This window comes from Rhamphochromis sp. 'chilingali' (genome assembly GCF_963969265.1).
Source record: "Rhamphochromis sp. 'chilingali' genome assembly, chromosome: 21".
NCBI classification, from domain to species: Eukaryota; Metazoa; Chordata; class Actinopteri; order Cichliformes; family Cichlidae; genus Rhamphochromis; species Rhamphochromis sp. 'chilingali'.
In genome coordinates, this window is record NC_137949.1 from 329,955 (window position 1) to 357,711 (window position 27,757).

The following is a 27,757-nucleotide window of genomic DNA, read 5'->3' on the forward strand; positions in this document are numbered from 1 at the left end:
CCCTAGATAACAAGGTAAGGAAGTCCTGCAGTTCATCTAAACAAAGAGCACTTAGACTAGAACAGACGTAACTACGTTAATCCTACCATAAAACAATAAGACAAGGTACGACCTCTCTCATGCTCCCAGAGTGCTGTCTAATACACACAAAGTTTGCAGACTATCAAGGATCAAAACCTCTACCAATCTACAACTAATTACAAAACTCTAAGCACTAGGGGTGCAACGATACACAAAATTCACGGTTCGGTTCGATACTTTGGTGTCACGGTTCGATATTTTTTCGATACAAAAAAATGTTCATGCCTTTTTAATTTGTCATTTATTAAAATTATAAATATATATTTTAACTCAAAAGTACAGTTTTTAAATTTAACCCTAACCCTTGTGCGTGTTTTTTATTTTGACAGCGAATGCGCACCTGCGGACCACTTATGTGCAGCCCTGGTTATTTAGCTCGTCATATTGCAGCCACAGAAATTCTTTTGTCCATGAAACCATAAAGCTGCACCTTCTTTTTGCCTTATAGTCTGATTTGTCATAACTTCTCCGTTTTGTGGTAAGCTTTTCTTTGGCTGTCACTTCTTCACCCTGACCTGTCTTATTTGGCTCAGCAGAACTGAAATATATATCCTGCTGCTTTTACACAGGCACTCACATAAGCTCAGCGATTCTCTGTGCGATCAACCTCTCACATGTTTAAGCTGCGGGAGATTTCACTTGTCATGTTTGCATAGTAAGCTAACGATTAATAAGACGATGTCAGAGGAATTGGTGCACAATTATCATCACTCACAGATCAGTGCTGGCGCTCTCTATACACAGTTCTCACGATTGCAAAGTGAAAGCAAAAAAACAAGCGCAAATTCAAACGCGATTTCAATGTCACATATTGACAGTGGCTCACCGATGCCAATGACATAATTACCCAGCTACATTTCCGAAAGAATGCAAAAGCATTGACATATATTTTTCCTTCCTACAGTAGCCCGACGGGCAGGGAAGAGAGATTTTGGTAGCCCGACTGAAAAAAATCGCTAGCTCCAGGACGTCGGGCTAGCGATATTGCGAGCCCTGTATCTGATTGAGGAATCACTCATCTTTGGAAAAGAGAGTTTATTACAGAGAAATGGCTCTTTCCAAAATAAAAGCTATACTATCCGCTTCTTCTGGGCTATATTCTCAGCAGCATAAGGAGAATCATGTGCTAACAGCTGTCTAAATGACTCGGCTAAAGTTAGTAGCATGCTTGTTGTTTTTGTCTTTGCACTAGGATGATGTCGGTGTAAATGTGCAGTCATATTCGTTGTGTTCCCACTAGTGCTTTCAGGTTAATCTCGTTGAAATGACCTTAACGCCACAACACGGCAAATCTCCGTTAACGAGCTACCGCCGATCGCTCCGTGCATGGGGCTAGACGGCCAACACGTTAACGAGCTAACTGCGCTAACACACTAGTTCACACCAATGTAATTGAGCATTGCATGGCACATCCAACATACTGTTTTACTTTAGTCCATGACTCGCTTACCTTCAGGGTCATACGTCACATGAAAACCAAAATAATTCCAAACGCCAGATCTGAATGAGGTTCAATTTGCCTGGAGAGCTTAACTTCTGTCTCGCTAGCTTGCCCTGCGCTCTTCCTTCTGACTATGCTGTCTGTGTTGAGCGCTCAGTGGATCTGCGCTCGACAGTGCAGCCTAGGCGGAGTAGTCGAAGACAGATTCACTGAGCGCTCAACACAGACAGCATCGTCAGAAGGAAAATTGATAAAATAAATTACAAATGTTGTATTGTTCGATACATATGCGTACCGAACCGAAAGCACTGTATCGAACGGTTCAATATCGATACGAATATCGTTGCACCCCTACTAAGCACATATAAGTAAATATTTCTAAGCATAAATGTGTCAGGAATCGCTGTGCGGCAGGCAGGAGTTGGACCCAAAATGCAGGACTCACAGACTCGGGGAGGTGAACTCAAAACACAGCTTTATTTGCTGGTAGAACAAACATACAAACTAGACTAAACTGGGAAACCATAAACTAGGGAGACACAGGGAGATCCACACACAGCATGAGGGACGACGTCACGCTGAACAGAGGGAGACGCAGACAGAAATACACAGAGGGTTAACGAGGAAAGTGGGAACACACGGGGAACACAGGTGACACTGATAATCATAACGAGACAGGGCGGGGTGAACTGAACATGACATGTACGGGCGTGAGAGTCACAAAGTAAACAGGAAGTGCACAGAGGTTCAGACAGGAGGAGAGAGAGCACGGGGAAAACACAGACATAACGGGCTGGGGAAACATGAAACAACCACAAAGGGAGACGAGGGCTCATAAATACATAGAGGGCACACAGGGGGAAGAGAGAGCACGGGGAGAACTTAGACATAATGGGCAGGGAAAACATGGAATAAAACATAAGGAGAGACGAGGGCTCACAGATACACAGAGGGGCACACAGGGGGTAAAAGCCATGAAGGGAAAACACTTAGGGAACAACACAACAGGGCAACTCAGAAAACATGGCCTAAGCAAGGAACAAAATACAAACATACAAGAAAACTAAGAACACTGGGCCAACATGGCCCAGGACCATGACAAAATGACGATCAACAATACAAAACCTAACAGTCACAATGAAAGTCTTTCCCACCACCACAGTGATGACAGGGTTGAGAACTGGATCCATCTGTGTCGCTCTGCTTCTAAACAAAGACACAAAGACAGTGTAAGTCAGTCCTTCAACATTTGTATCCTGACCGTCGCCTGAAATAAAGAGCATCTCTGCAGACGTCCAACTACATTTGACTGTTTCAGTTAACACACTCAGTTTACTGGGCTGCAATAACTACAATACTACCACCATAATACTACAGTAATACTAAAATCATAACTGAAAGGAAAATCTGAATAATCACTCAGAGCTGCTTTTCCATGCAGTAGAATTGCTAACATGCTAACACAGTTTAATGAGCAGAGTTGTTCCAAACAGTCAGGCTAAAATGACAAGATAACAATATAAATACATACCTCACAGTAGCTGCACTTGGAGAGTCTCTTTCTGGTGTGGATCTGTTGGTGTTGTCTCAGGTAACGTGGAGATTTAAAAGTCTTCTCACACAGGTCACATTGATAAGGTCTCTCCTCAGTGTGGGTAAACATGTGTTGTTGTAAGACTGCGTCTGTTGTAAACTCTTTGCCACACTGTTCACAGCAGTACACATCATGTCTGGTGTGAATGCGTAGGTGTATATTTCGGCTCCCTCTCCGGCTGAAAGTTTTTCCACAGATGTCACAGCTGTATGGCTTAATTCCAGAGTGGGTAACTAGATGCTTCTGTAAGCTGCTACTTTGAGTAAAAGCTCTGCCACACTGATCACAGCTGTACGCTTTAACTCCACTGTGGATGAGTTGGTGTTTTTTTAGGTACTCCTTCAAGGAAAAATACTTTCCACACATGTCACAGCTGAACGGTCTCTCTCCAGTGTGGATGACCTGATGCTGTTTTAGTGAAGCCTTCAGAGTAAACTCCATCCCACACTCGTCACAGCTGTATGGCTTAATTCCAGAGTGGGTAACTAGATGACTCTGTAAGTGGCTACTTTGAGTAAAAGCTCTGCCACACTGATCACAGGTGTACGCTTTAACTCCACTGTGGATGAGCTGGTGTTGTTTTAGGGAACCCTTCAAGGAAAAAGACTTTCCACACATGTCACAGCTGAACGGTCTCTCTCCAGTGTGGATGACCTGATGCTGTTTTAGTGAAGCCTTCAGAGTAAACTCCATCCCACACTCGTCACAGCTGTATGGCTTAATTCCAGAGTGGGTAACTAGATGCTTCTGTAAGCTGCTACTTTGAGTAAACTCTTTGCCACACTGTTCACAGCAGTACACATCATGTCTGGTGTGAATGCGTAGGTGTATATTTCGGCTCTCTCTCTGGCTGAAAGTTTTTCCACAGATGTCACAGCTGTATGCCTTAATTCCAGAGTGGGTAACTAGATGCTTCTGTAAGCTGCTACTTTGAGTAAAAGCTCTGCCACACTGATCACAGCTGTACGCTTTAACTCCACTGTGGATGAGCTGGTGTTGTTTTAGGGAACCCTCCAAGGAAAAAGACTTTCCACACAAGTCACAGCTGAACGGTCTCTCTCCAGTGTGGATGACCTGATGCCGTTTTAGTGAAGCCCTCACAGTAAAACCCTTCCCACACTCGTCACAGCTGTATGGCTTAATTCCAGAGTGGGTAACTAGATGCTTCTGTAAGTGGCTACTGTGAGTAAAAGCTCTCCCACACTGATCACAGCTGTACGCTTTAACTCCACTGTGGATGAGCTGGTGTTTTTTTAGGGAATCCTTCCAGGAAAAATACTTTCCACACAAGTCACAGCTGAACGGTCTCTCTCCAGTGTGGATGACCTGATGCCGTTTTAGTGAAGCCCTCACAGTAAAACCCTTCCCACACTCGTCACAGGTGTGTTTTTTCTCTCCCTTTCTTCTGTGAGGTTTGTCGGCCTCCTGAGAGCGCTGACTTCTGGCTCCATGTTGGTCCTGCAGTGACAGAGATACAAACAGAGGCAGTGAGTGAAATGCAGTCGTGGAACAAACTCAACCTTCAAACTCCATTAACACTAGTTTTAAACCTGAAGGTGGAGCGTGGCACCAAACACCTTAAAGGTCTCTTATCCCCACCTGCTGGTAGTTCTAACACATTACATCCAACCTGCTGTTAAAGATAATTCATGACTGTTCAAACACTAAAATCATGCCCATCCCTCCTGATTGTACACACACACACACACACACACACACACACACACACACACACACACACACACACACATTATTTTATAATTTAGATTATTTTGTTGTTTCCTATTACATATTTCTATAATTTGTATAGATTTATACAGAATTATTCAGTGATAATAAATCCTATGTTTGTTTATTCTAAAGGAACCCCGTTAGCTTCCACAACAGATGTTGCTCGTCTTCCGTCAAATACTTACATAAAATATTACACAATAAAGTGGATTCAAGATATCCACATAATTTCACTCTTACATCCACAGTGAGGTTTCACAATTGTTCAAATATAAGCAATCAATAATAATAATAATAATAATAATATCAATAACATTGAGGCACATTACACAAATTTCAAAAACAAATCATGTCTTACAATATTTACAACAACTAAAAGCTCTGTAAATCGGCTTTTAAGTGTTCATTGAAGTTTTGAATAATTCTCTAATTTTTTAAGGCAACTTATTCCACTTAAAAGTTGCTCTAAATGTAACAGTTTTACAAAACGTTACTTTTAACTCGAGCATTTACTAAATTGCAGTTTGTTGAAAACTGTGTAATATGATGATGTATTTCATCTGGATACTGCAGCTGAGCAGAATGAATTTGGTGTGTTTAACGGAATTGCTTTCTTTAGAACTACAAGTAAGCCATAGAATATTTTAGCCTGTACAGGAAGCCAAGAAAGTTTATTATGCATTTTATCAATATTAGTATAGTATGAACATCTTCACACTAATCTGGACGCCTTATTCTGGACTAACTGAAGTCTGTTAAGATCTGTCTTATTAGCTGCTGACCAAATGATTGAACAATACTCCAGATGAGACATTACTAGTGCATTAATGACATCTTTCATAATGAAGAAGTGATACACAAAGAGCATTTCATAGCCATAGCTATGCCTTGTCGGCAGAGTTATGTGACATTAGTGATGTTTGTACTTTCAGCGTTAACTTGGTTTTAAAGCCTTTAAAATATACGCCGTTCAATAGTCGACCTTAATCTGACAGAGAATGTGATGATTTTGTGGATGATTAAAGTCAGTCATATATCCACAAACACAACAAGCTGAAAGTCAGTGATGCTGCTCGGTTTGCAGTCCTGAACATCACGGCACAAGCAGGATTCACTGCACTGTTAATGTGAGCTGTGTTATATTGCTGCCTCTGTTCGGTGGTGTCGAGCCAAACGCACTTTAACGTGTGTTTGAACGAGCTGACGGTTCACTCGTTAAGCTGAAAGAAAGATGCTTTAATCACAGCAGTCACACATGTGTCCACTGCACCATCTGGAACTCTTCTTGTTTACACTCGTAATAACACAAACACTAAATCCTGCTTCTCTGGTGCTGTTGTGTAGCAGTGTGTACACCTGAGACTGCCACCTGTCTGTCTGTCCTGCACTCTCTCTCTCTGTTTCTTTCTCTCTGATTGTGGAATAAAAGTATGAACATGTGTTTATAAGTTACACTTGTGTTTGAATCCTGCAGCTTATCACACATTTGATTTCCATGTGTGACGACTGCAAGTGTCCAGAGTGAGGACAGACTGAGGGACCCACTGCTGCACATCATCTGTGAGGCTTTGCAGCCCTGATGATCCACCAGGACAAACTCAGCAGTGTGTGAGGAAGAGGAGGAGGAAGAGCCAGCAGCAGCTGACAGATGGAGAGAATAGACAGACTGTTCCCTGTTTGTGAAGGACTGCTAGGAAAGTTTAACATAACTGTCTGTGCTGAATCAGTCTTATTAGGTAATGTTCAAATAATGTGATCATCCCAGTGTTTCCAGTGTGGGAGAAAGTACTCAGGGCCTTTAAGTTACACACTATGAAAGGCAGCAACAAGTTTAATGTTCAGAAACCTAAAGTCTGTATCAGCAGCAGGATGGAGCTAAAAATAAATGTTGGTTTCAGTTCTATGAAGCTTTGAGTATTTTGGATCAGTAGCTGCTGTGTTTGTTGCATCATATTGCTGTAACTGTTTATATGCTTTATATATTCTGAGCTAAGTTGATCTATAGTGTTACATCATATTCTCATAATCATAATCATGACATATTAATTAATAAACTGGAACGGTATGGGATTAGGGGGGTTGTACTGCAATGGGTGAAAAATTATTTAAGTGACCGGAAACAATTTGTGAAGCTGGGTGTCCATTCCTCATCATGCTTGGACATTGCTTGTGGTGTTCCACAAGGCTCTGTACTGGGTCCAAAATTATTTATTATTTATATAAATGATATTTGTAAGGCATCTGATATATTAAAATTAGTATTATTTGCAGATGACACAAATATTTTTTGTTCTGGGGGGAATCTAAAGGAGCTGCTGGATACAATTACTTCAGAAATGTGCAAAATTAAAAAATGGTTTAACAGGAACAAACTATCGCTAAATCTAAGTAAAACTAAAATTATCTTATTTGGGAATTCCCTTAGAAATGCACAAGTGCAGATTCATGTAGATGGTGTGGAAATTGAAAGAGTACTTGAACATAAGTTTCTTGGTGTGATTATAGATGGTAAATTAAACTGGAAGTCTCATATAAATCATATACATAACAAAATTTCAAGAAGTGTCTCAATCTTGAGTAAAGTAAAACACATTCTGGACCACAAATCACTCCACATTCTCTATTGTTCCCTGATTGCACCGTATTTGAATTACTGTGCAGAGGTTTGGGGCAATACTTACAAATGTTCGCTATCATCAATCTTTATATTACAAAAAAGGGCCATAAGGATAATCCATAAAACTGGTTACAGAGATCATACAAATCCACTATTCTTAAAATCAAAAATTCTAAAATTCACAGATCTGGTTCATTTTCTCACAGCACAAATTATATATAAAGCAATAAATAACCTGCTTCCTGACAATATTCTAAAAATGTTTTCTAAAAGGGAACGGGGATACAATTTGAGGGGGGAATTAAATTTAAAACATCCTCGTATCCGTACAACATTAAAAAGTTTTTGCATCTCTGTGTGTGGAGTGAAGCTGTGGAACAGACTAAGTAAAGATATGAAGCAATGTCCAAGCATGGCGCAGTTTAAAAAGCGGTTTAAGGATATGGTTTTTACAGGGTACAGGGAAAAGGTAGAGATTTGATAGGGTGTTCTTGTCTAATATTTTCATGTGTGTGCGCATGCACGGGTTTGTTGGTATGGGTATATATGTATGTGTATATGTATATAAAAAAAACACCCAGCACGCCCCTGCGGGCGGTTTTATCCTTCAAGCTCGGGTCCTCTACCAGAGGCCTGGGAGCTTGAGGGTCCTGCGCAGTATCTTAGCTGTTCCCAGGACTGCGCTCTTCTGGACAGAGATCTCCGATGTTGTTCCTGGGATCTGCTGGAGCCACTCGCCTAGCTTGGGAGTCACCGCACCTAGTGCTCCGATTACCACGGGGACCACTGTTACCTTCACCCTCCACATCCTCTCGAGCTCTTCTCTGAGCCCTTGGTATTTCTCCAGCTTCTCGTGTTCCTTCTTCTTGATATTGCTGTCATTCGGAACCGCTACATCGATCACTACGGCCGTCTTCTTCTGTTTGTCTACCACCACTATGTCCGGTTGGTTAGCCACCACCATTTTGTCCGTCTGTATCTGGAAGTCCCACAGGATCTTAGCTCGGTCATTCTCCACCACCCTTGGGGGCATCTCCCATTTTGACCTCGGGACTTCCAGGTTATACTCGGCAGATGTTCCTGTACACTATGCCGGCCACTTGGTTATGGCGTTCCATGTATGCCTTGCCTGCTAGCATCTTGCACCCTGCTGTTATGTGCTGGATTGTCTCTGGGGCATCTTTACACAGCCTGCACCTGGGGTCTTGCCTGGTGTGATAGACCCCAGCCTCTATGGATCTTGTCCACTACGCTATCCAGCTGATAGCGTAGTGGTTAGACTACACGCCTTTGGAACAGAGGATCGCAAGTTCGATTCCTGCCTGGGGCGTCTGTATCCAGTAAGGGTCCTAAGGTTAGACCCCCTATGCTAAGCAAGCCTACCGCAGACATGAGCGAGACAGATAAATATGAAGGCATGCCGGCTCGGACGTCGCCCGGATCAACAAGGTCCGCGTCAGGTGTTGAGGAACCAGGGCACCCTGACGAAAAGTGGGCTACTGGAACAAGAAGGCATCGGTGGGCAAGAGACGAAAACAGGGCGTTGTTGGAATGCTACTATGCAAGTAACCCCGGCGGAAGGGGCTACATGAATAGGATGAGGGACCTATGGATTCTTCGATACCCAACATCCACAATGACGGCGAAACAACTAGTAGCTCAGTGTTCCAACATTCGAAAAAAGGGACTGCTCTCACAGCTAGAGATTGACGAGGTACAACACAAATGCTACGGCAAGGAGGAGTCAGGACGCCAGGTCAGGGGGGAGATATCATCACCCCCACCCGAGATTGGGTACATAGCCCCAAGTGCGATAGGAGAGTTGAGTGCGAGAGGAACTGACCTGAAAAATAGGATCATGGCCAAGCTTGAAACCTGGATCCCCCGTAGCCGGTTACCAAGATTACGTGAAGTTCCCTCAGAAGGTCTGCTAGATGATGTTAATGCAGCACTACGGACAATACCTACAACCACGATTACCGACACTAACAAGCTGATCTACAATACGGCAACAGTGATCAGTGAGATGCTTGGCTACAAGTTGAACAGCGACAAGGGGCAGTACCCTCCATGGAGAAGGAGGCTAGAGGGCAAGATCAAAGTAGCACGGAGGGAGGTTAGCCAACTAACGGAGTTGCAGAAAGGTGCGACAAATAAGGTGCCTAAGAAATACAGCAAGCTGTCCATACCTGAGGCCTTGGAAACTGCCAAGCAAAGACTCACAGCCTTGGCCAGCCGCTTGAGGAGGTACACCAGAGAGATAGAAGGCAGGAGAATAAACCAGCTGTTCTCCACAGAACCAGCAAAGGTGTACTCTCAGTGGCAAGGGAACAATAAGAGAACAGCACCACCAAGGCTGGAGACGGAGCAATACTGGAAGAGCATATGGGAGAAGGATGCAACCCATAACGGCAATGCTCAGTGGCTAGAGGATCTGAGGGCTGACCACAGCGACCTCCCTGAACAGGGTCCAGTAACCATCACAGTGGCAGATATCCAAGAAAGGGTCTCCAGTATGAAGAGTTGGACAGCACCAGGGCCCGACATGGTTCACGCCTACTGGCTGAAGAAGCTGACTGCACTCCACGAGCGTCTGGCAGCACAAATGAACCAGCTGCTAGTTAACGAGAGACACCCGGAATGGCTAACTGAAGGCCGGACGGTCCTGATCCCCAAGGACCCCAAGAAGGGACCGGTCCCCTCCAACTACCGACCAATAACCTGCCTCAGTACTACATGGAAGCTCCTGTCAGGCATCATATCAGCTAAGATGAACAGGCACATGGGTCAATACATGAGCGGGACACAGAAAGGAATTGGCAAGAATACCAGAGGCGCAAAACACCAGCTACTGGTAGACAGAACAATCAGCCGAGACTGCAAGACCAGACTGACCAACCTGTGCACTGCCTGGATTGATTACAAGAAGGCCTATGACTCAATGCCCCACAGCTGGATACTGGAATGCCTAGAATTGTACAAGATCAATGGGACCCTAAGAGCCTTCATCAGGAACTCAATGGGGATGTGGCGTACAACACTAGAGGCCAACTCCAAGCCCATAGCACAAGTCACCATCAAGTGCGGGATCTACCAAGGAGATGCTCTGTCCCCACTGCTGTTCTGCATAGGCCTGAACCCCCTCAGTGAGATCATTAACAAGACTGGCTACGGATACCGACTACAGAACGGAGCAGTTGTCAGCCACCTCCTGTACATGGATGACATCAAGCTGTATGCCAAGAGTGAACGAGACATCGATTCACTGATCCACACTACCAGGCTATACAGCAATGACATTGGAATGTCGTTCGGACTGGAGAAGTGTAGTCGGATGGTAACAAAGAGAGGGAAGGTAGTCAGAACTGAGGGGATTGAACTACCAGAAGGCAACATTGCAGACATAGAGGACAGTTACAAGTACTTGGGGATCCCACAGGCGAATGGGAACCATGAAGAGGCCGCTAGAAAAGCTGCAACCACCAAGTACCTGCAGAGGGTCAGGCAAGTCCTGAGGAGTCAGCTGAATGGTAAGAACAAGATCCGGGCCATCAACACGTACGCCCTGCCCGTGATCAGGTACCCTGCTGGGGTAATAGGCTGGCCAAAGGAGGAGATAGAAGCCACTGACATAAAGACAAGAAAGCTCCTTACCATGCATGGAGGGTTTCACCCCAAATCCAGCACCCTGAGGCTGTACGCTAAGCGGAAGGAAGGGGGCCGGGGACTGGTGAGTGTCAGCACCACAGTCCAGGATGAGACAACGAACATCCAAGAATACATTAGGAAGATGGCCCCAACTGACCGAGTGCTCAGTGAATACCTCAGGCAGCAGAAACCCAAGAAAGAGGAGGGAGACGAGGAACCATCATGGAAGGACAGGCCCCTGCACGGTATGTACCACCGGCAGATAGAGGAGGTGGCTGATATCCAGAAATCCTACCAGTGGCTGGACAAAGCTGGACTGAAAGACAGCACAGAGGCACTAATCATGGCAGCACAAGAACAAGCTCTGAGCACAAGATCCATATATATATATATATATATATATATATATATATATATATATATATATATATATATATATATATATAAAAAACACCCAGCACGCCCCTGCGGGCGGTTTATCCTTCAAGCTCGGGTCCTCTACCAGAGGCCTGGGAGCTTGAGGGTCCTGCGCAGTATCTTAGCTGTTCCCAGGACTGCGCTCTTCTGGACAGAGATCTCCGATGTTATTCCCGGGATCTGCTGGAGCCACTCGCCTAGCTTGGGAGTCACCGCACCTAGTGCTCCGATTACCACGGGGACCACCGTTACCTTCACCCTCCACATCCTCTCGAGCTCTTCTCTGAGCCCTTGGTATTTCTCCAGCTTCTCGTGTTCCTTCTTCCTGATATTGCTGTCATTCGGAACCGCTACATCGATCACTACGGCCGTCTTCTTCTGTTTGTCTACCACCACTATGTCCGGTTGGTTAGCCACCACCATTTTGTCCGTCTGTATCTGGAAGTCCCACAGGATCTTAGCTCGGTCATTCTCCACCACCCTTGGGGGCATCTCCCATTTTGACCTCGGGACTTCTAGGTTATACTCGGCACAGATGTTCCTGTACACTATGCCGGCCACTTGGTTATGGCGTTCCATGTATGCCTTGCCTGCTAGCATCTTGCACCCTGCTGTTATGTGCTGGATTGTCTCTGGGGCATCTTTACACAGCCTGCACCTGGGGTCTTGCCTGGTGTGATAGACCCCAGCCTCTATGGATCTTGTACTCAGAGCTTGTTCTTGTGCTGCCATGATTAGTGCCTCTGTGCTGTCTTTCAGTCCAGCTTTGTCCAGCCACTGGTAGGATTTCTGGATATCAGCCACCTCCTCTATCTGCCGGTGGTACATACCGTGCAGGGGCCTGTCCTTCCATGATGGTTCCTCGTCTCCCTCCTCTTTCTTGGGTTTCTGCTGCCTGAGGTATTCACTGAGCACTCGGTCAGTTGGGGCCATCTTCCCAATGTATTCTTGGATGTTCCTTGTCTCATCCTGGACTGTGGTGCTGACACTCACCAGTCCCCGGCCCCCTTCCTTCCGCTTAGCGTACAGCCTCAGGGTGCTGGACTTGGGGTGAAACCCTCCATGCATGGTCAGGAGCTTTCTTGTCTTTATGTCAGTGGCTTCTATCTCCTCCTTTGGCCAGCCTATTACCCCAGCAGGGTACCTGATCACGGGCAGGGCGTATGTGTTGATGGCCCGGATCTTGTTCTTACCATTCAGCTGACTCCTCAGGACTTGCCTGACCCTCTGCAGGTACTTGGTGGTTGCAGCCTTTCTAGCGGCCTCTTCATGGTTCCCATTTGCCTGCGGGATCCCCAGGTACTTGTAACTGTCCTCTATGTCTGCAATGTTGCCTTCTGGTAGTTCAATCCCCTCAGTTCTGACTACCTTCCCTCTCTTTGTTACCATCCGACTACACTTCTCCAGTCCGAACGACATTCCAATGTCATTGCTGTATAGCCTGGTAGTGTGGATCAGTGAATATATATATATATATATATATATATATATATATATATATATATATATATATATATATATATATATAAATATATATAAAATATATATAAAATTGTAGGTTGTGTATCCTTCAGGTGTTAATGGGGTTATTGAAAATGTGTATATGTGCGTATGTGTGTATATACGTAGGTATGGATAGATAGAAACATATATGTGTATATATTAAAAAAAATTAAAATTAAAATTAAAAAAAAATTACACATAACATATAATGTAATTACAAGGAGGTATTTCTGTAGTCTATTGATACTAGATAGTGGAAAAGGGGTGGGATTAAATAAGCTTATGCTTCTTCCTGCTCCTTTTTGAACATGGACGTTATTTGGAGTTGTGGTTGCTCGTTTTCCTTTTGTTTGCTTTGTTCATTTGTCTCTTTTAATTCTTTTTTTTTATTTTATACTTTTTCAACATGTTCAAAATAAAGATTCAATCAATCAAAATTCTATAAGGATGTTATGTGTTTGTAGACTTTCTGCCCAGTTTGACCCATTTAGCAGAAGTCAGCCTGTTTAAGGCTCTGATATCTATTCTGTGTGACTTACAGCAGTTATGACATGGTCTGATTTTCTCACCCAATAAAGGAATATTTCATATATCAGTCTACTCTTCATTCTATCAGACACAGTTATCACAGCTCGTACATTTGCTTTTTACACATATATGTAAGCATTGAGCCACATTTAGTACCAACACATTAAATGAACAATATTTGTCTCTTATATATGACACATCTGTATACACACTGTCACAGATACTTGTCTGTGAGTGAAGTGATTAATATAATAACTATAATATTGGCCATATTATATTTACATTACCACAGTGAGATGACTTTAGTCTCATGAACAACATCAGCTAATTGTTATTTACAGCTAATCTTAAACGACTGTTCAGCACAGAAATGAAGCCCAAGAATCATGTTTCACAGTCCTGTGGTCTCAGCCTCAGATACTCATCAAATCACACAGAGCTCATGTAGAAACAAATATGTTCTCCTTCATTTCTGTCAAACAAAGCTGTATGAAACGTTTCCAGCTGTTAGTATCATGGTTGCTAGGCAACCTGGGCAGCGCGACGGAGGCTAGACGTCCCATTTCACGAGCCTACGAGCCTCGCACTTCGGCCTTAGCGGTCTTTGAGTACGCGGCCCTTGAGGACTTTAAAGCTGCAGAACCTGAATCGGGATACAGCCATGATGATCTCCAGCCTCGTGCTCGCCAACATTCTCACCTGAGTTAAGAAGACGATCACTGAAATGGTCTCAGCAGGTCCTTTGATGACAGCAATGAAATGCAGCGGTAAGGCTTTTTGGGGATTAAGTTCGTTTTCATGGCAAAGAAGGACGATGCAGTTCATCTGATCACTCCTCATAACATTCTGGAGTGCAGGCAAAATGCTATTATAAAAACTTAAGCAGCAACTTCTCCAGGTTCCAATATTTATGCAATTCTCAAACCTTTTGGCCACGACTGTATAACCTCTTCTGAAGTTTAGTGGATATTATACATGGTTATGCTCAGGATGTGTCGGCCAGTTTCCACTGGAAACGCCTTTTGGTTAAACTGTCAGCGAGCAATTTGCATTTGCACTGTTACATTTTTATATAACTTTAATGCACATAAACAACAGCTGCTTGTTTCAGTGAAAATACATTGATGGGTTTTTAATAAAGTTGTGGAGCTGTAAAGTATTTTGTCTGGTGTCAATTCTATCGTCAGCTACATCGTTATGGCAAATGTTCAAATGTATATGGTGATAAATATCTTTGGTCATATGGTCCTGCTCTGTCTGTCACCTTCTGTGTTGAGCTCATTGTTTCCTCTGTAGTGGCTGAGCTGAGTCCAAGTAGCTGAAAATGTTCCTCTGCTGCTCCGTCAGACTCTCCTCCTCCTGCTGATCAGCTGGGACACAAAACAGATCTTTGTTAGGCTCCACACTGCACTGAAGAGTCAAAGTGTCTCATATGTTCATCTGACAAGTAAAAGAACACATTTTTGTTTCCCGAGGTGGGCAACTTGTTGGAAACAAACACAAAAGGTTTGAGCACTGATACCTGCAATTGCTAGCATTGAAAGATGCAACGCCAGCAATGTGGATTGTCAAGACTCAAACCAATCATCAAGCAAAGACAACAGGGATCATTTGTTTCTGTTTATTTAGCATTCACAGCATTTGTAGTTGCCTTCTGTGCAGGGGAAGTCCACGCACACTGTGTGGTACCGCCATCCGCAGAAGGTGCATTCAACCTCTGTAAGAGAAACGAGATTGTCTGAGACTGAAATGATATTCACTAAAGAAGTGGTGATTTGTAAAACTTCACATTTTGATCCGGGACGTACTCTGCATGAAAACAAGCGCTCACTCTTCCTGCTCAACAAATGACAAGGGCGGCGCCTTATACCACGTGATACAGAAGCTGTGCCGTGTGATGCTAAAATTAGCAGGAAAAAACAACGGAGAGCACGTCAGGGATGACGAGAAAGTGACAGGAGAAAATCCGTCCCGGTCAACCACCCAAACATCAATAACGGGAACCTTATACAGCGCTTCCCTATACCCGTCGAACTCCCGCAGGCACAAAGACATCACGGAGGCTATCACTTATCACCTGACCAAAGATATGGCTCCATCAACACTGTGCAAAACGAGGGATTTAGGAAAACGATCAACACCCTAGACAAACGCTACACAGTGCCGTCCCGCAACTATTTTTCTATTGTTGCACTACCTGCTCTGTACACGCAGCGTCGAGCAACGGTGGAGACGGAATTTCAAGCAGGACAACATTTTGCTGCAACAACAAAACGTGAGACATTTGTTGTTTTATGTTTATTTATTGTTATGAGAGAATCATGATCTCAATTCTAAGCCAAAAAATCGTGATTCTCATTTTATGCAAAATCGTGCAGCCCTAACATTAACACAAAACTATTGTTTCACCAGAGAAACACACATGAAGAGAGAGAGAGACAATAACAGCTACCAAACAGTCGTCATAATTCTTCACACAATGAGAAAAGGACAAATCAACAAGTAACAATGACTAATTAATATTAAAATCTGTAACATAATGTATTGTTTGGAGTTTAGTCTGATTGGTTCAGGATGACCTGCCATTATCCAATCACACGTCTGCTTACCTGCATCTTTTCTCTTTTTTCTAACCTGAGCACCTGATGGCTTTGAACTTTTGTTGTCCATCTTCCATTGGTTTGAATTTTGCGCTGCAGTACAAACACAAATCCCCCAACCCGAGGATCAGCACAATTAACCTAACAGACCTACACCTTAGTTCACAGATTCACTTTGTCTAAGGTTGATTTCTGGGATTTCACACAACCCAGGATTCAGATCGTGAATCCATGATGGGCTTGGATTTACATCATTATAAATGAAATGTGCTCTACTTGGAAGCAGCTGGCCCCGCCCCTTTTGACGGGTTGTGTGAGACTTTAAATCATCAAACTGTAAATTATAAATTTAAATTGTTATTGATCCTTTACCCCGAGTCCTAAAGTGTAGATTTATTTTCTTACTCTTCTTATATATATTGTTTGTTTACTTGCACCGCTGTAACTGCAGCCTCGTCGTCTCGTCTCTCTATATGCTGGACTGTCTGTAGCAGAGATGACAATAAAGTTTACTTTGACTTCAGCAGCGCGCAGGCGCACCGAGGGCTCTCGCGCTCACTTTATAGAATTTAGAAAAAACATGGGTGCAGATTATAAGTCTGTATCATAATATCTGTTTGTTGTTTTTATTTTGTTTTGCGAGTTGGTTATTAGATGCCGCTCCAGCCAGCCAGAGACTCCCCGCCGCCCCGCCCTCTCCTCCCTGTGCCGCCAGCAGCAGGCGCACCTCGCAAACGGAGGGCGCCCTTACTCCCAGCAAATGGCTGATAGAAAACCGATCGGTGCCTACGAATTTCCCAATATGCGCTGGCATGACGTCGGGGAAGCATGGGTACGACCGATTATTTTATTTTTTTCTTGCCAATGCCCGTGATGCCCCCCCCACCACGATGCATTCTATTGGTTTGCACACTTACACACACCCAGCTGTGGTTTCCTGTTTTGCTGGACTCTGGAGAGCCCCGCCTTTAACGCTCTTCTCTCACAGAGAGCAACAGAAAACTTGGAAAAACTCCAGATTGACTGAACTCAGTTCAAAGTTACCTTGACACCTTTAGATGTGAGACGTAGTGATGGTCCGCTTGAAGCTGACGCTCCGGTGCGTGTGTCAGAAAGATCAACGCGCTGCTTCAGAAGCACCGTGTCGAGGCTTGATTCGTTTGGCCAGAGTCACGTGATCAGTGACGTCTGAAGCTTCGTTTAGAACGTACCTTTTTTAAAATCAAACTTTATTGAAACACAATGAGTATACAAAATACAAACAGATGAAGTTTACAAAAGAACAGAACATGAACATACAGAACCAGGAGTAAAAAAAATGATGATATGAGTAGGCGAAAAAAATCAACATATAAATATTGTTCTGAGAGGCTTTTTGTTGGTTGAGTCTGAAATTGATTGTATGTACAATTCATATCCTTATAAAAAGGCAGAAATATGGTGTTTTATTAATAAACTTACATTTATAGATATAAAATAGCTAAAAGTATCAACAAATTTTTAATAAAAAAACATTTATCATTCTTCCTGGGGAACTTAAAGAAACAGAATAAAACATTTTCCCATCGTAAAGAAAACTCCCTTAAAATATGGACAATAACAAAACTGCTAAATTCTTCCAGAATCTCTGTGTAGAGGAACCAAAAGAGATGTGCCACAGTTTCTGGATGATCCCCACAGAAAGTCTCTTTTAAATGTTACCATATAGTGACTGGCTGGGTCACATTTATGAAGAATTTTATATGAGATTTCCTTCACCTTGTTCACAATTAGATATTTATGGGACCATCCAGACTGTCTTCCAGGTGATATCAAGGTTCAAGGTTCAAGGTTCTTTATTTGTCACATGCATTGTTATACAAGTATAACACACAGTGAAATGTAGCCTGACACGCTCCTCGACATGTGCAAAAATGGGGGGGGGGGGGGGGGGTGTAGAGGAAGAACATTATATATATATATATATAGTCTTGTCCTGTGGAGGTGGCTCTTCAGTGTTTTGCGCTTGTGAAGTGGCTGTTTGGTCTCTCCAATGTAGAGGTCTGGGCATTCTTTGCTGCACTGTACAGCAAACACCTGATAGAGTTGTATTGTTGATTGTCATTTATGCTTAGAAATATTTAACCATAGATGCTTAGAAGTGTATAATTAATTGTGTAGTGATAAGTTGTGTGATCTTTAACAGGCTACAGAGGCCTGGTGTGCATTCCACACTGGGAGCATGGGAAAGTTTGTACCTTGTTTAATTGTTATGGTAGGATTAACGTAGTTACATCTGTTCTAGTCTAAGTGCTTTTCTGTTTAGATGAACTGCTGGACTTCCTCACCGGGGGGGGGGGGGGGGGGTCTAGTCTACCCTCTTCCTAACCAAGGATGTTTGCTTGTGTGCTTTTATGACCCTTTGATCAGCAGTAACATACACACACACACACACACACGCACACACACACACACACACACACACACACACACACACACACACACACAGTATGTCATATGTTAATGAACCTATGCATATTCATGTAACCTCAATAAAAGGACAGTGTACGGGAGGACGGACGAGAGCTACTGGGGTCAAGCGAAGGAACGGCGTTTGTCTGGTTCTCTCCCGTGCACGAGTACAATGAAGAAGTTTGCCTACTTGCGTCTTGCTTGCAGTGTAATTATATTGTCTTAACGTTCCAGCGAATAGGTTTATGCTACAAACCTATCACACCACATTGTTAAGTTTGTGTTTAGGAGTTTTGTCTTTGTTGTTTGAGTCACTGAATCAGGAACTCTGCCTCCTTTTGTTCTCACACTGGGTTTAATGAAAGAAGGTTTCTGTTTGTCCATTAAAGTTCTTTGTTGTGATCTTTTAAAGGATCCTGTGATGATCCAGAGCCTGGCTTGTCTCCAGGAGTCTCTCAGTGACCTGAGCAGCAGCTACAGCTCTGCTGGCCTTTGTGTTCACCCTGTAGGAGACGTGGAGACCCGAGCTCACCTTCTGCAGCACTTAGACACAGCTGCAGTGAGGGAAGGTGAGTCATCCTTTAGCAGGACATCATTCAGGCTTTATTAGCATCACTGTGACTGTTATTGTGTTTGTAGGAGGTTTCCTCTACTGGTCTCAGACAGCAGCAGAAACATCAGCCTCCCTGTCAGTGGAGATCAGTTCTTATGTGCTGTTGGCCAAACTCAGTGCCTCCCCGACTGCTGAGGATCTGGGATATGCCTCTGGTATTATCAGGTGGCTGACTGGGCAGCAGAACTATTACGGAGGCTTCTCCTCCACTCAGGTACGACACCACCCGAACAGCATGAAGCTCATCTTTGAGTTCATCTACAGTCTTGGACCAAATCAGGAGAAATAATCCTGAAGCTTTCATGTTGTTGCTTTTCTCTCAGATATACAGACTTGTTTTAGCAGGCAGGGATGTTTTTATTCTTTATTTACAAGATGAAATTGACTTTGGTCTAAAAATGTGTTGTTTTAACAGAACAGCCTTCTGTGCACCAACTACACGTAACAGCCTGTAAATAACAGCTCAGCTGCAGTCTGTAAGTTTATACCTGTGCTTTCTCTACTTTGTTTCTCTGAGATCATCTCTGTTAAACATGTTTAACCTGTTTAACCTTTATTTAACCAGGAAGTGAAGGTTAGAAACTCTTTTGTGAGAGTGTGTTGAAGTGACACAGGCAGTTTGAACTTCATGTCAACATGAATCCATCCTGTAGGACACAGTGGAGGCTCTTCAGGCTCTCTGCTCCACTCTGGTGTTCAGTCCTGAAGGTTGGAGCGCAGGGACAGTTCAGGCTCCAGCAGTCAGCTGACATTTGATTGAAATCAGGGCAACAAACTGTTCTACCAGGAGGAGGCGCTGCAGGACGTGTCAGGAAAACACAGGCTGGAGGTGAAGCTGCATGTGCTTCAGTGCAGGTCAGTGACAGCATCATGTGACCAGGTCCTGGTTGGTGTCAAACAAAGGATTTCTTTGTTTCTTTGTACCTTTAAAACGCTAAAGAAGCATTTTCACATGGAATAAATGTGTTTTCATAGACAACATTAGAGCTGACAATAAGAACTGCACACAGTACAATTCTGTTTGACACTAAATTAAAAATCAATAAAGTCACTTTGTGTCTCCATGAGAATCAGATAAACTTTCTTCATCCCAGAGGGAAACTGAGCTGTCGGAGCAGCAAACACACAACAAACATCAAGCACTGATACAAAATGAGAAACACAGATATTGATGATAAATATTAAGATAAAAAGGATGGAAAGGAGAGTTCGTCCGCTAGTCGAACCTCGGATACAGGAGGAACAATGCGGTTTTCATCCTGGTCGCGGAACACTGGACCAGCTCTTTATCCTCTCGAGGATACTTGAGGGTGCATGGGAGTTTGCCCAACCAGTCTACATGTGTTTTGTGGACTTGGAGAAGGCATTCGACCGTGTCCCTCGGGGTGTCCTGTGTGAGGTGTTGCGGGAGTATGGGGTGTCTGGCCCATTGCTACGGGCCATTCGATCCCTATACAACCGTTGCAAGAGCTTGGTTCGCATTGCCGGCAATAAGTCGGACTCGTTCCCGGTGGGTGATGGGCTCCGCCAGGGCTGCCCTTTGTCTCCGGTTCTGTTCATAATTTTTATGGACAGGATTTCTAGGCGCAGCCAAGTGGCGGAGGGCTTTCGCTTTGGTGGCCTCAGAATCTCATCTCTGATTTTTGCAGATGATGTGGTTCTGTTGGCTTCATCGGGTGAGGGCCTCCAGCTCGCACTGGAACGGTTCGCAGCCGAGTGTGAAGCAGCGGGAATGAGGATCAGCACCTCCAAATCTGAGGCCATGGTTCTCAGCCGGAAAAGGGTGGAGTGCCCACTCCGGGTCGGGGATGAGTTCCTGCCCCAAGTGGAGGAGTTCAAGTATCTCGGGGTCTTGTTCGCGAGTGATGGGAGAAGGGAGCCGGAGATCGACAGACGGATTGGGGCTGCAGCTGCAGTAATGCGGACGCTGCACCGGTCCGTCGTGGTGAAGAGGGAGCTGAGTGTAAAAGCGAAGCTCTCCATTTACCGGTCGATCTACGTCCCTACCCTCACCTATGGCCACGAGCTGTGGGTAGTGACCGAAAGAACGAGATCGCGGATACAAGTGGCAGAAATGAGCTTCCTCCGAAGGGTGGCTGGCCTCTCCCTTAGAGATAGGGTGAGAAGTTCGGCCATCCGGGAGGGGCTCAGAGTAGAGCAGCTGCTGCTCCACATCGAAAGGAGCCAGCTGAGGTGGTTCGGGCATCTGACAAGGATGCCTCCTGGGCGCCTCCTGGGTGAGGTGTTCCAGGCATGTCCCACCGGGAGGAGGCCCCGGGGCAGATCCAGGACACGCTGGAGAGATTATATCTCTCGGCTGGCCTGGGAACGCCTTGGTGTTCCCCCGGATAAGCTGGAGGGGGTGGCTGGGGAGAGGGAGGTCTGGGCCTCTTTGCTTAGGCTGCTGCCCCCGCGACCCGGCCTCGGATAAAGCGGATGAAGATGGATGGATGGATATTGAGATAAATATAGAGATATAAATGTAAAAGTGTCACGGTGTAGAAAAATGACAGCAGGCTACACTGAGCTGTGATTGGTTCTGTTTGTTTCCCAGATTTGTGCCACCTACAACATCCCAACACCTGCTGATGTCCCCACTCTCAGTGTGAAAGTCCACACAGAGGTGGAGCCCACAGGTGACTCTGCCAGAGCCAGACTGACTGTGGAAATACATCCCTGTAAGTATGTGACAGGTTAGAGGAGAGCTCTGTACCAGCGTGGAGTCACTGTGGGTGGATGAAGAGCATGTGTGCACACACTGTTCAAACACAGCTACAGTGGGAAGGAGAAAACTACAAACATGGTGGACCTGGATGTTCCCCAGAGTGTGAGTAATTAGACAGACTCTACCAACACGTGTGTGTCATGTGATCACTGTGATGATGTCATCTCCTCTCCTCCTGAACGTCTGTGATGAACACACTATCAGCATCACTGACATATTTCATCATTTAAAAACACTTCCTGTCACTGTGGTGGTTACAGTGACATCATGCAGTTTGTGCTTTGACCTCCAGAGGGCGACAAATCAGCACAGACAGAGAGCTCCATTCAAACTTTGCTGCCATCAGGAATAATTCTTCAAATATAATCATCAGTGTTTGATCAGGGACAATCTAGACATGTGTGACAATACTGAACATGTCACATGACACACCTTAAACATCATCTGATCAACTCTGTGTTGCGACTTCCCTCCACAAATGAAGCTGTTGCCAGCTGAGTTGGTTTGAGCTGTGACTTGTCTCCAATGAGCCAAACTGAGCCCCACTTGTGTTTGTGTATTTATTTCAAAACTGAAACAACAACGTCAGGTGTATACATATTTGAGTTGGTCCTTTTTTGGATTAAGAGGGTTGGTTTAAACACATTGTATTGGTGCACGGGTGTGTGGCATGACTCCTAGGTGTGTTAGGTGATAAATGTGGTTGCACTCACCTGTTCACCGTACCTGATGTTGATGAGCAGGAAGGTGGGGTGAGCATGAGGGGAAGCTTTCTGTTGACCGCAGTCTTTCTGATGCATTTTTCACTGTAACTTGATGTATGCTTTATGCACTAATTGATGCCATAGGCCAATGTTGTAGTTTGGCATAGTAATTGGTGTAATTCTTTATGAGTTGCAGTTATTTTGTTTGTGCAGTCTGTGCATTTGTTTGATGGTTTAATCCCATATGCTGATTTGTATAGTACCACAGTACCATGTGGAATAAAAGGAGCAAATTGTACATAAGTGCATCTAATGTGTGTATTGTTGCGTGTCATCAGCGTCCTCATGTTTAGCCACTGCGATCAAGTGAGCCGTCATTTGTGAGCCGCAGTCAAGCCAGCCGCCTCTTATCCGCCGCATCAATTTTCTTGCGCTTCTACAATGGCCATTACGGCAGTGTCTTTTCTCCTTATTTCCCTATTGAAAGCATAGAACCGTGCACAAGTACATGCGCACACGCACTCACATATGCACGCGCACGCACACATTGCATTGGGACAGCCCGTTAAAGCCATCGAGACAGTCTGGTTGCATATTTAAAAAGTCATTAAAAATAATTTTTGATAGTTGATGTCGAACTTTTAACACAGATCTACTGTAATATTCCACAAAAACTAGAGGAAACTTATATTCAATTCAGTAGACTCAATGCAATTATGTCATTTTCAAAAATACATTACAAATCATGCTTAAAAGTTGATGTCCAACTTTCAACACATGCTTCCTCTGGGACACCTACTGTACTTCTGGGCCAGGTTTGATCCGCTGCATCAATATTTGTTTAATATTAATGGATCAAAAATGCTGCTGAGAGAGTCATGACAGGGACTATAAAGAGACAGCATATTTCACCCATATTTGCTTGTCTTCACTGACTCCCTCTGAAATCCAGATTTAAATTTTGGAATCTTTTTCTCACATAAAGGGTCAATTTTATGTTAAAATCCTCACAGTACTATATATCCCCAAATGGCTGCTTCTGTCTTTCGGACTGCAGGCGCACTTGTGGTTCCTATAATATTTTAAGGTTGAGTGGGAGGCAGAGTAGTGATGTGTCGTTCGCGAACAAGACGGCTCTTAGAGCCGGATCTTTGAAGTGAACAACGCGAGCCGGCTCCTTATTGGGAGCCGTGGGTTTTTCACCCTCTCTCTCTCTTGCACTTTTTTTCCGCTTCACTCTGCACGCGAGCCTTGTGCTTTACGCTGAGCAGAGGGGGGAGGGGCGGTAGTTACACTCAGTAGCACAGGAACAGAGTGGGAGGGAGAGAGAGAGAAAGAGCCAGGGGCAACAACGTCACATTAGAAAGGTATAGTAATCATCCATGGTTCTCAGTCGGAAAAGGGTGGAGTGCCCACTCCGGGTCGGGGATGAGTTCCTGCCCCAAGTGGAGGAGTTCAAGTATCTCGGGGTCTTGTTCGCGAGTGATGGGAGAAGGGAGCCGGAGATCGACAGACGGATTGGGGCTGCAGCTGCAGTAATGCGGACGCTGCACCGGTCTGTCGTGGTGAAGAGGGAGCTGAGTGTAAAAGCGAAGCTCTCCATTTACCGGTCGATCTACGTCCCTACCCTCACCTATGGCCACGAGCTGTGGGTAGTGACAGAAAGAACGAGATCGCGGATACAAGCGGCAGAAATGAGCTTCCTCCGAAGGCTGGCTGGCCTCTCCCTTAGCAGAGCGTTCTCACTCCCGAGGCGTAACATGTGGACGTTTTGTCACGTCCCGCGGCGTTCCTGAGGAACGCGAAAGGAGACCTTCGGCGTTCTTATGGTACGCGGCGGGTTATGGCTGGAATCCAGTGCAATGACGCTCCCGCGGTAGTAGACGTTCCAGACCTGTATTCCAGCCCTAAACCTAACCTTATCCCTAGCCCTGACCATAACCTTATTCCTGACCTTAACCAGGACTTTAATGATGTTAAATAGCGTGTTTCTAAGCGATTTGAAGAAAAAGAGCGAACATGTGTAGGTTCAGTCCAGACGGTTCTCATATTTCCTCTTTTTCCGAGGTCGTCATTTAGGAACGTGGTGGGTAGCCGAAAACGTAATATGGTGACGATTTGTCACCTAGCGTAAAATGTTACGCTTTGGGAGTGAGAACGGGTTGCCCTTAGAGATAGGGTGAGAAGTTCGGCCATCCGGGAGGGGCTCAGAGTAGAGCAGCTGCTGCTCCACATCGAAAGGAGCCAGCTGAGGTGGTTCGGGCATCTGACAAGGATGCCCCCTGGGCGCCTCCTGGGTGAGGTGTTCCAGGCATGTCCCACCGGGAGGAGGCCCCGGGGCAGATCCAGGACACGCTGGAGAGATTATATCTCTCGGCTGGCCTGGGAACACCTTCGTGTTCCCCCGGATAAGCTGGAGGAGGTGGCTGGGGAGAGGGAGGTCTGGGCCTCTTTGCTTAGGCTGCTGCCCCCGCGACCCGGCCTCGGATAAAGCGGATGAAGATGGATGGATGGAATTTATATTTAATTGTGTTGTGGTTTGCAATGTTTTGTGTTGTTTCACTTTAAATTTGTTTAAAAGGAAAAAGCCGAAAATTAAAATAGTTAAAAGTTGAAATGTGAGTAGTTGGTTTTTTATGGGATCAGAACGATGCCACCTTGAAACGAAACCGAAAAAAATATTGAAACTGAAAAAAAAATTGATAGTGAAAAACAATTAATTGAAACTGCAAATTTTTTTTGTTTTCCGCTTACAATTTTTTTTTCAGTTTCAATCCGCTTTTTTCGGTTTCAATCTGCTGGCACTCTTTTGGCATCCGGGGGCGCGCTGGGGGGGCCAACAGTGATCACTGACTGTTTTTAGGAGATTTTTGAGACTAAAATCCTACTCAATAGGCTGAACATACCGTAAAATCAATCAGGTTCTTGCCCCTTTCTGTTCCTCTCTTAAGTCAAATATTCAAAATCTTGGAGCAATATCTAACTCTTCTCTGGGCCTGGACTCTCATGTAAAATCTTTGTCTCGTTCCTGTTTGTTTCATTTAAGGAACATCTCTAAACTCCGACATATGGTCTCCTCAGCTAACTGGAAAAAATTGCTCATGCATTTGTGTCATCATGTTTAGATTACTGTAATTCCCTGTTTACCAGCTTGGACAAATCATCTCTTTCTCGCCTCCAAGCTTTTCAAAATGGAGTGGCCAGGATACTAACACGTTCTAGCAAGCGAGCTCACATTACTCCTATTTTATGTTCTTTACATTGGCTCCCAATCAATTTTAGAATTCGTTTTAAAATTCATGTTTTAACATACAGAGCACTAAATGGCCCCAGACTATTTATCCAAGCTTCGTACAAAATACACTGCTACTTGTTGTCTTTGCTCACAGAATAAGTTTGTTGGTTGTTCCAACAACCAACAAACTTATTCGGCCAAAAGGGACAGAGCCTTTCAGTCTGTGGCACCAAGGCTGTGGAACCTCTACAACTACGTTTGGCTGACTCTGTGGACTCCTTTAAAAAGCAGTTAAAAACTTTACTGTTAATCAACGCTTTTTAAATTTTACATTTTTATTTACTTTTAACCTTTATATTGTGTATATTGTCCATTCTGACTTAACTTTGTTTATCTTAATCTTTGTGTACAGTGCTTTGTGATGGCCTGTCTATGAAATGCGCTTAATAAATAAACTTTACTTGTTTCTATTTTTACATAATTCATGACTTGTTCTTTTGGAGTTTAAGTTGTGAGTTATGTTTGGGCTGTGTCTCTTGCTCTTTCAGTGTAATATTGTTTTCTTGTGCTTCCTTTGTTTCCACCATGTTCCTTTTTTAGTTATATAGTATGGGTTAGCTGTAGCTCAGGTGGTAGAGCAGGTCATCTACTGATCGGAAGGTTGGTGATTTGATTCCTGGCTTCCCCAGTCTGCATGCCAAATATTCTTGGGCAAGATGCTAACCCCAAATTGTTCTCCGATGCGTCCATCGGAGTGTGAATGTTACATTAAAAATGTGCTGGCGTGAATGGGTGAATTCACAAGTTGTGTAAAGCGCTTTGAGTGCTCAGAAAAGTAGAAAAGCGCTATAAAAGAACCAGTCCATTTACTGTTAGGGACATTTTGTATGTTGTTTTAGTTTAATAAAACCACCTTTTGGATTATTCCCTGATGTGCCTGAGTTCTGTTTTTTAGTGTCACTGTGAAAGGCACACAGCCTTTCTTTAATTTTTGATAAATATTACAGCGGACTGAGATGAAACCTGCCCCAGAGGTACAGTAGGTGCCCTAGAGGAAGCATGTGTTGAAAGTTGGACATCAACTATAAAGAAGGATTTTTAATTAATTTTTGAATATGATGGAATATTTCAGTACCCTTAATGGGTTTGAGGATACGTGTCCTTTAATTTATGAGGAATATTATCTGTCTCAGACGCCCCAGAATGAAGAGAATATCTATGGTTTTGTATTTTTTCTCAGGAAATCATCCTTCAGGCTTCCTCAGTTTCTTTAAAGTCGCCAACTGGACATGTTTGCTGAGATTTGATAAAACCTGCAAAAACCTCATCTGAAGTTTATGTGAGACGTCATGGTCCCTTTTACACATGAGCACGGGTTTCCATTTTATCAAGATATTTGCTAATAAAATTTTTTTACTGTCAGCTAACCAAGAGGGCTAAATGGTAGCAATCAGATCAATAAAGTAGATGAGATGTCAGTGAATAAAGCACAGGGACAAGTTAAAGTAAAGTCTAATTTATTTATTGGTTTAGGGCTCAGAAAACAAAGAATCACATGTTGAAATTAATGCACAGGAAACATCAAATTAGTATTTTGTCATGGCTGTGTGCAGGCAGGGAGAAAGGACCCAAAATGCAGGACTCGGCAGACGCCGTGGACAGACAGAGGGAACACAGGCAGGCATAAACAAAACCCAAACACATAGCAAAGCCAAACAAAAGACATAACAGAATAAACATAGGATGATATAAAGAAACACAAAACACTGAGTCGTCAGACTCAGGACCATGACATGACACTCAGAAAGTATTTACAGCAGAAGCAATAACAGATTATTTAATCCTTGAAATCTTCCATTACTTCCTCAA

General features: G+C 44.1%; 1 protein-coding gene across 1 annotated transcript; it reads left to right on the plus strand.

Annotated features, from left to right (window-relative positions):
* The first annotated feature begins 18,738 nt into the window (after positions 1–18,738).
* Positions 18,739–23,323, plus strand: LOC308389770 (alpha-1-inhibitor 3-like). Its single transcript, XM_080871298.1, has 5 exons — positions 18,739–18,819; positions 19,024–19,180; positions 19,251–19,438; positions 19,878–20,079; positions 21,779–23,323. The coding sequence occupies exons 1-4, from the start codon at positions 18,784–18,786 to the stop codon at positions 19,971–19,973; spliced, it is 477 nt and encodes a 158-aa protein (XP_080727424.1). The 5' UTR covers positions 18,739–18,783; the 3' UTR covers positions 19,974–20,079; positions 21,779–23,323.
* Positions 23,324–27,757: the final 4,434 nt, after the last annotated feature.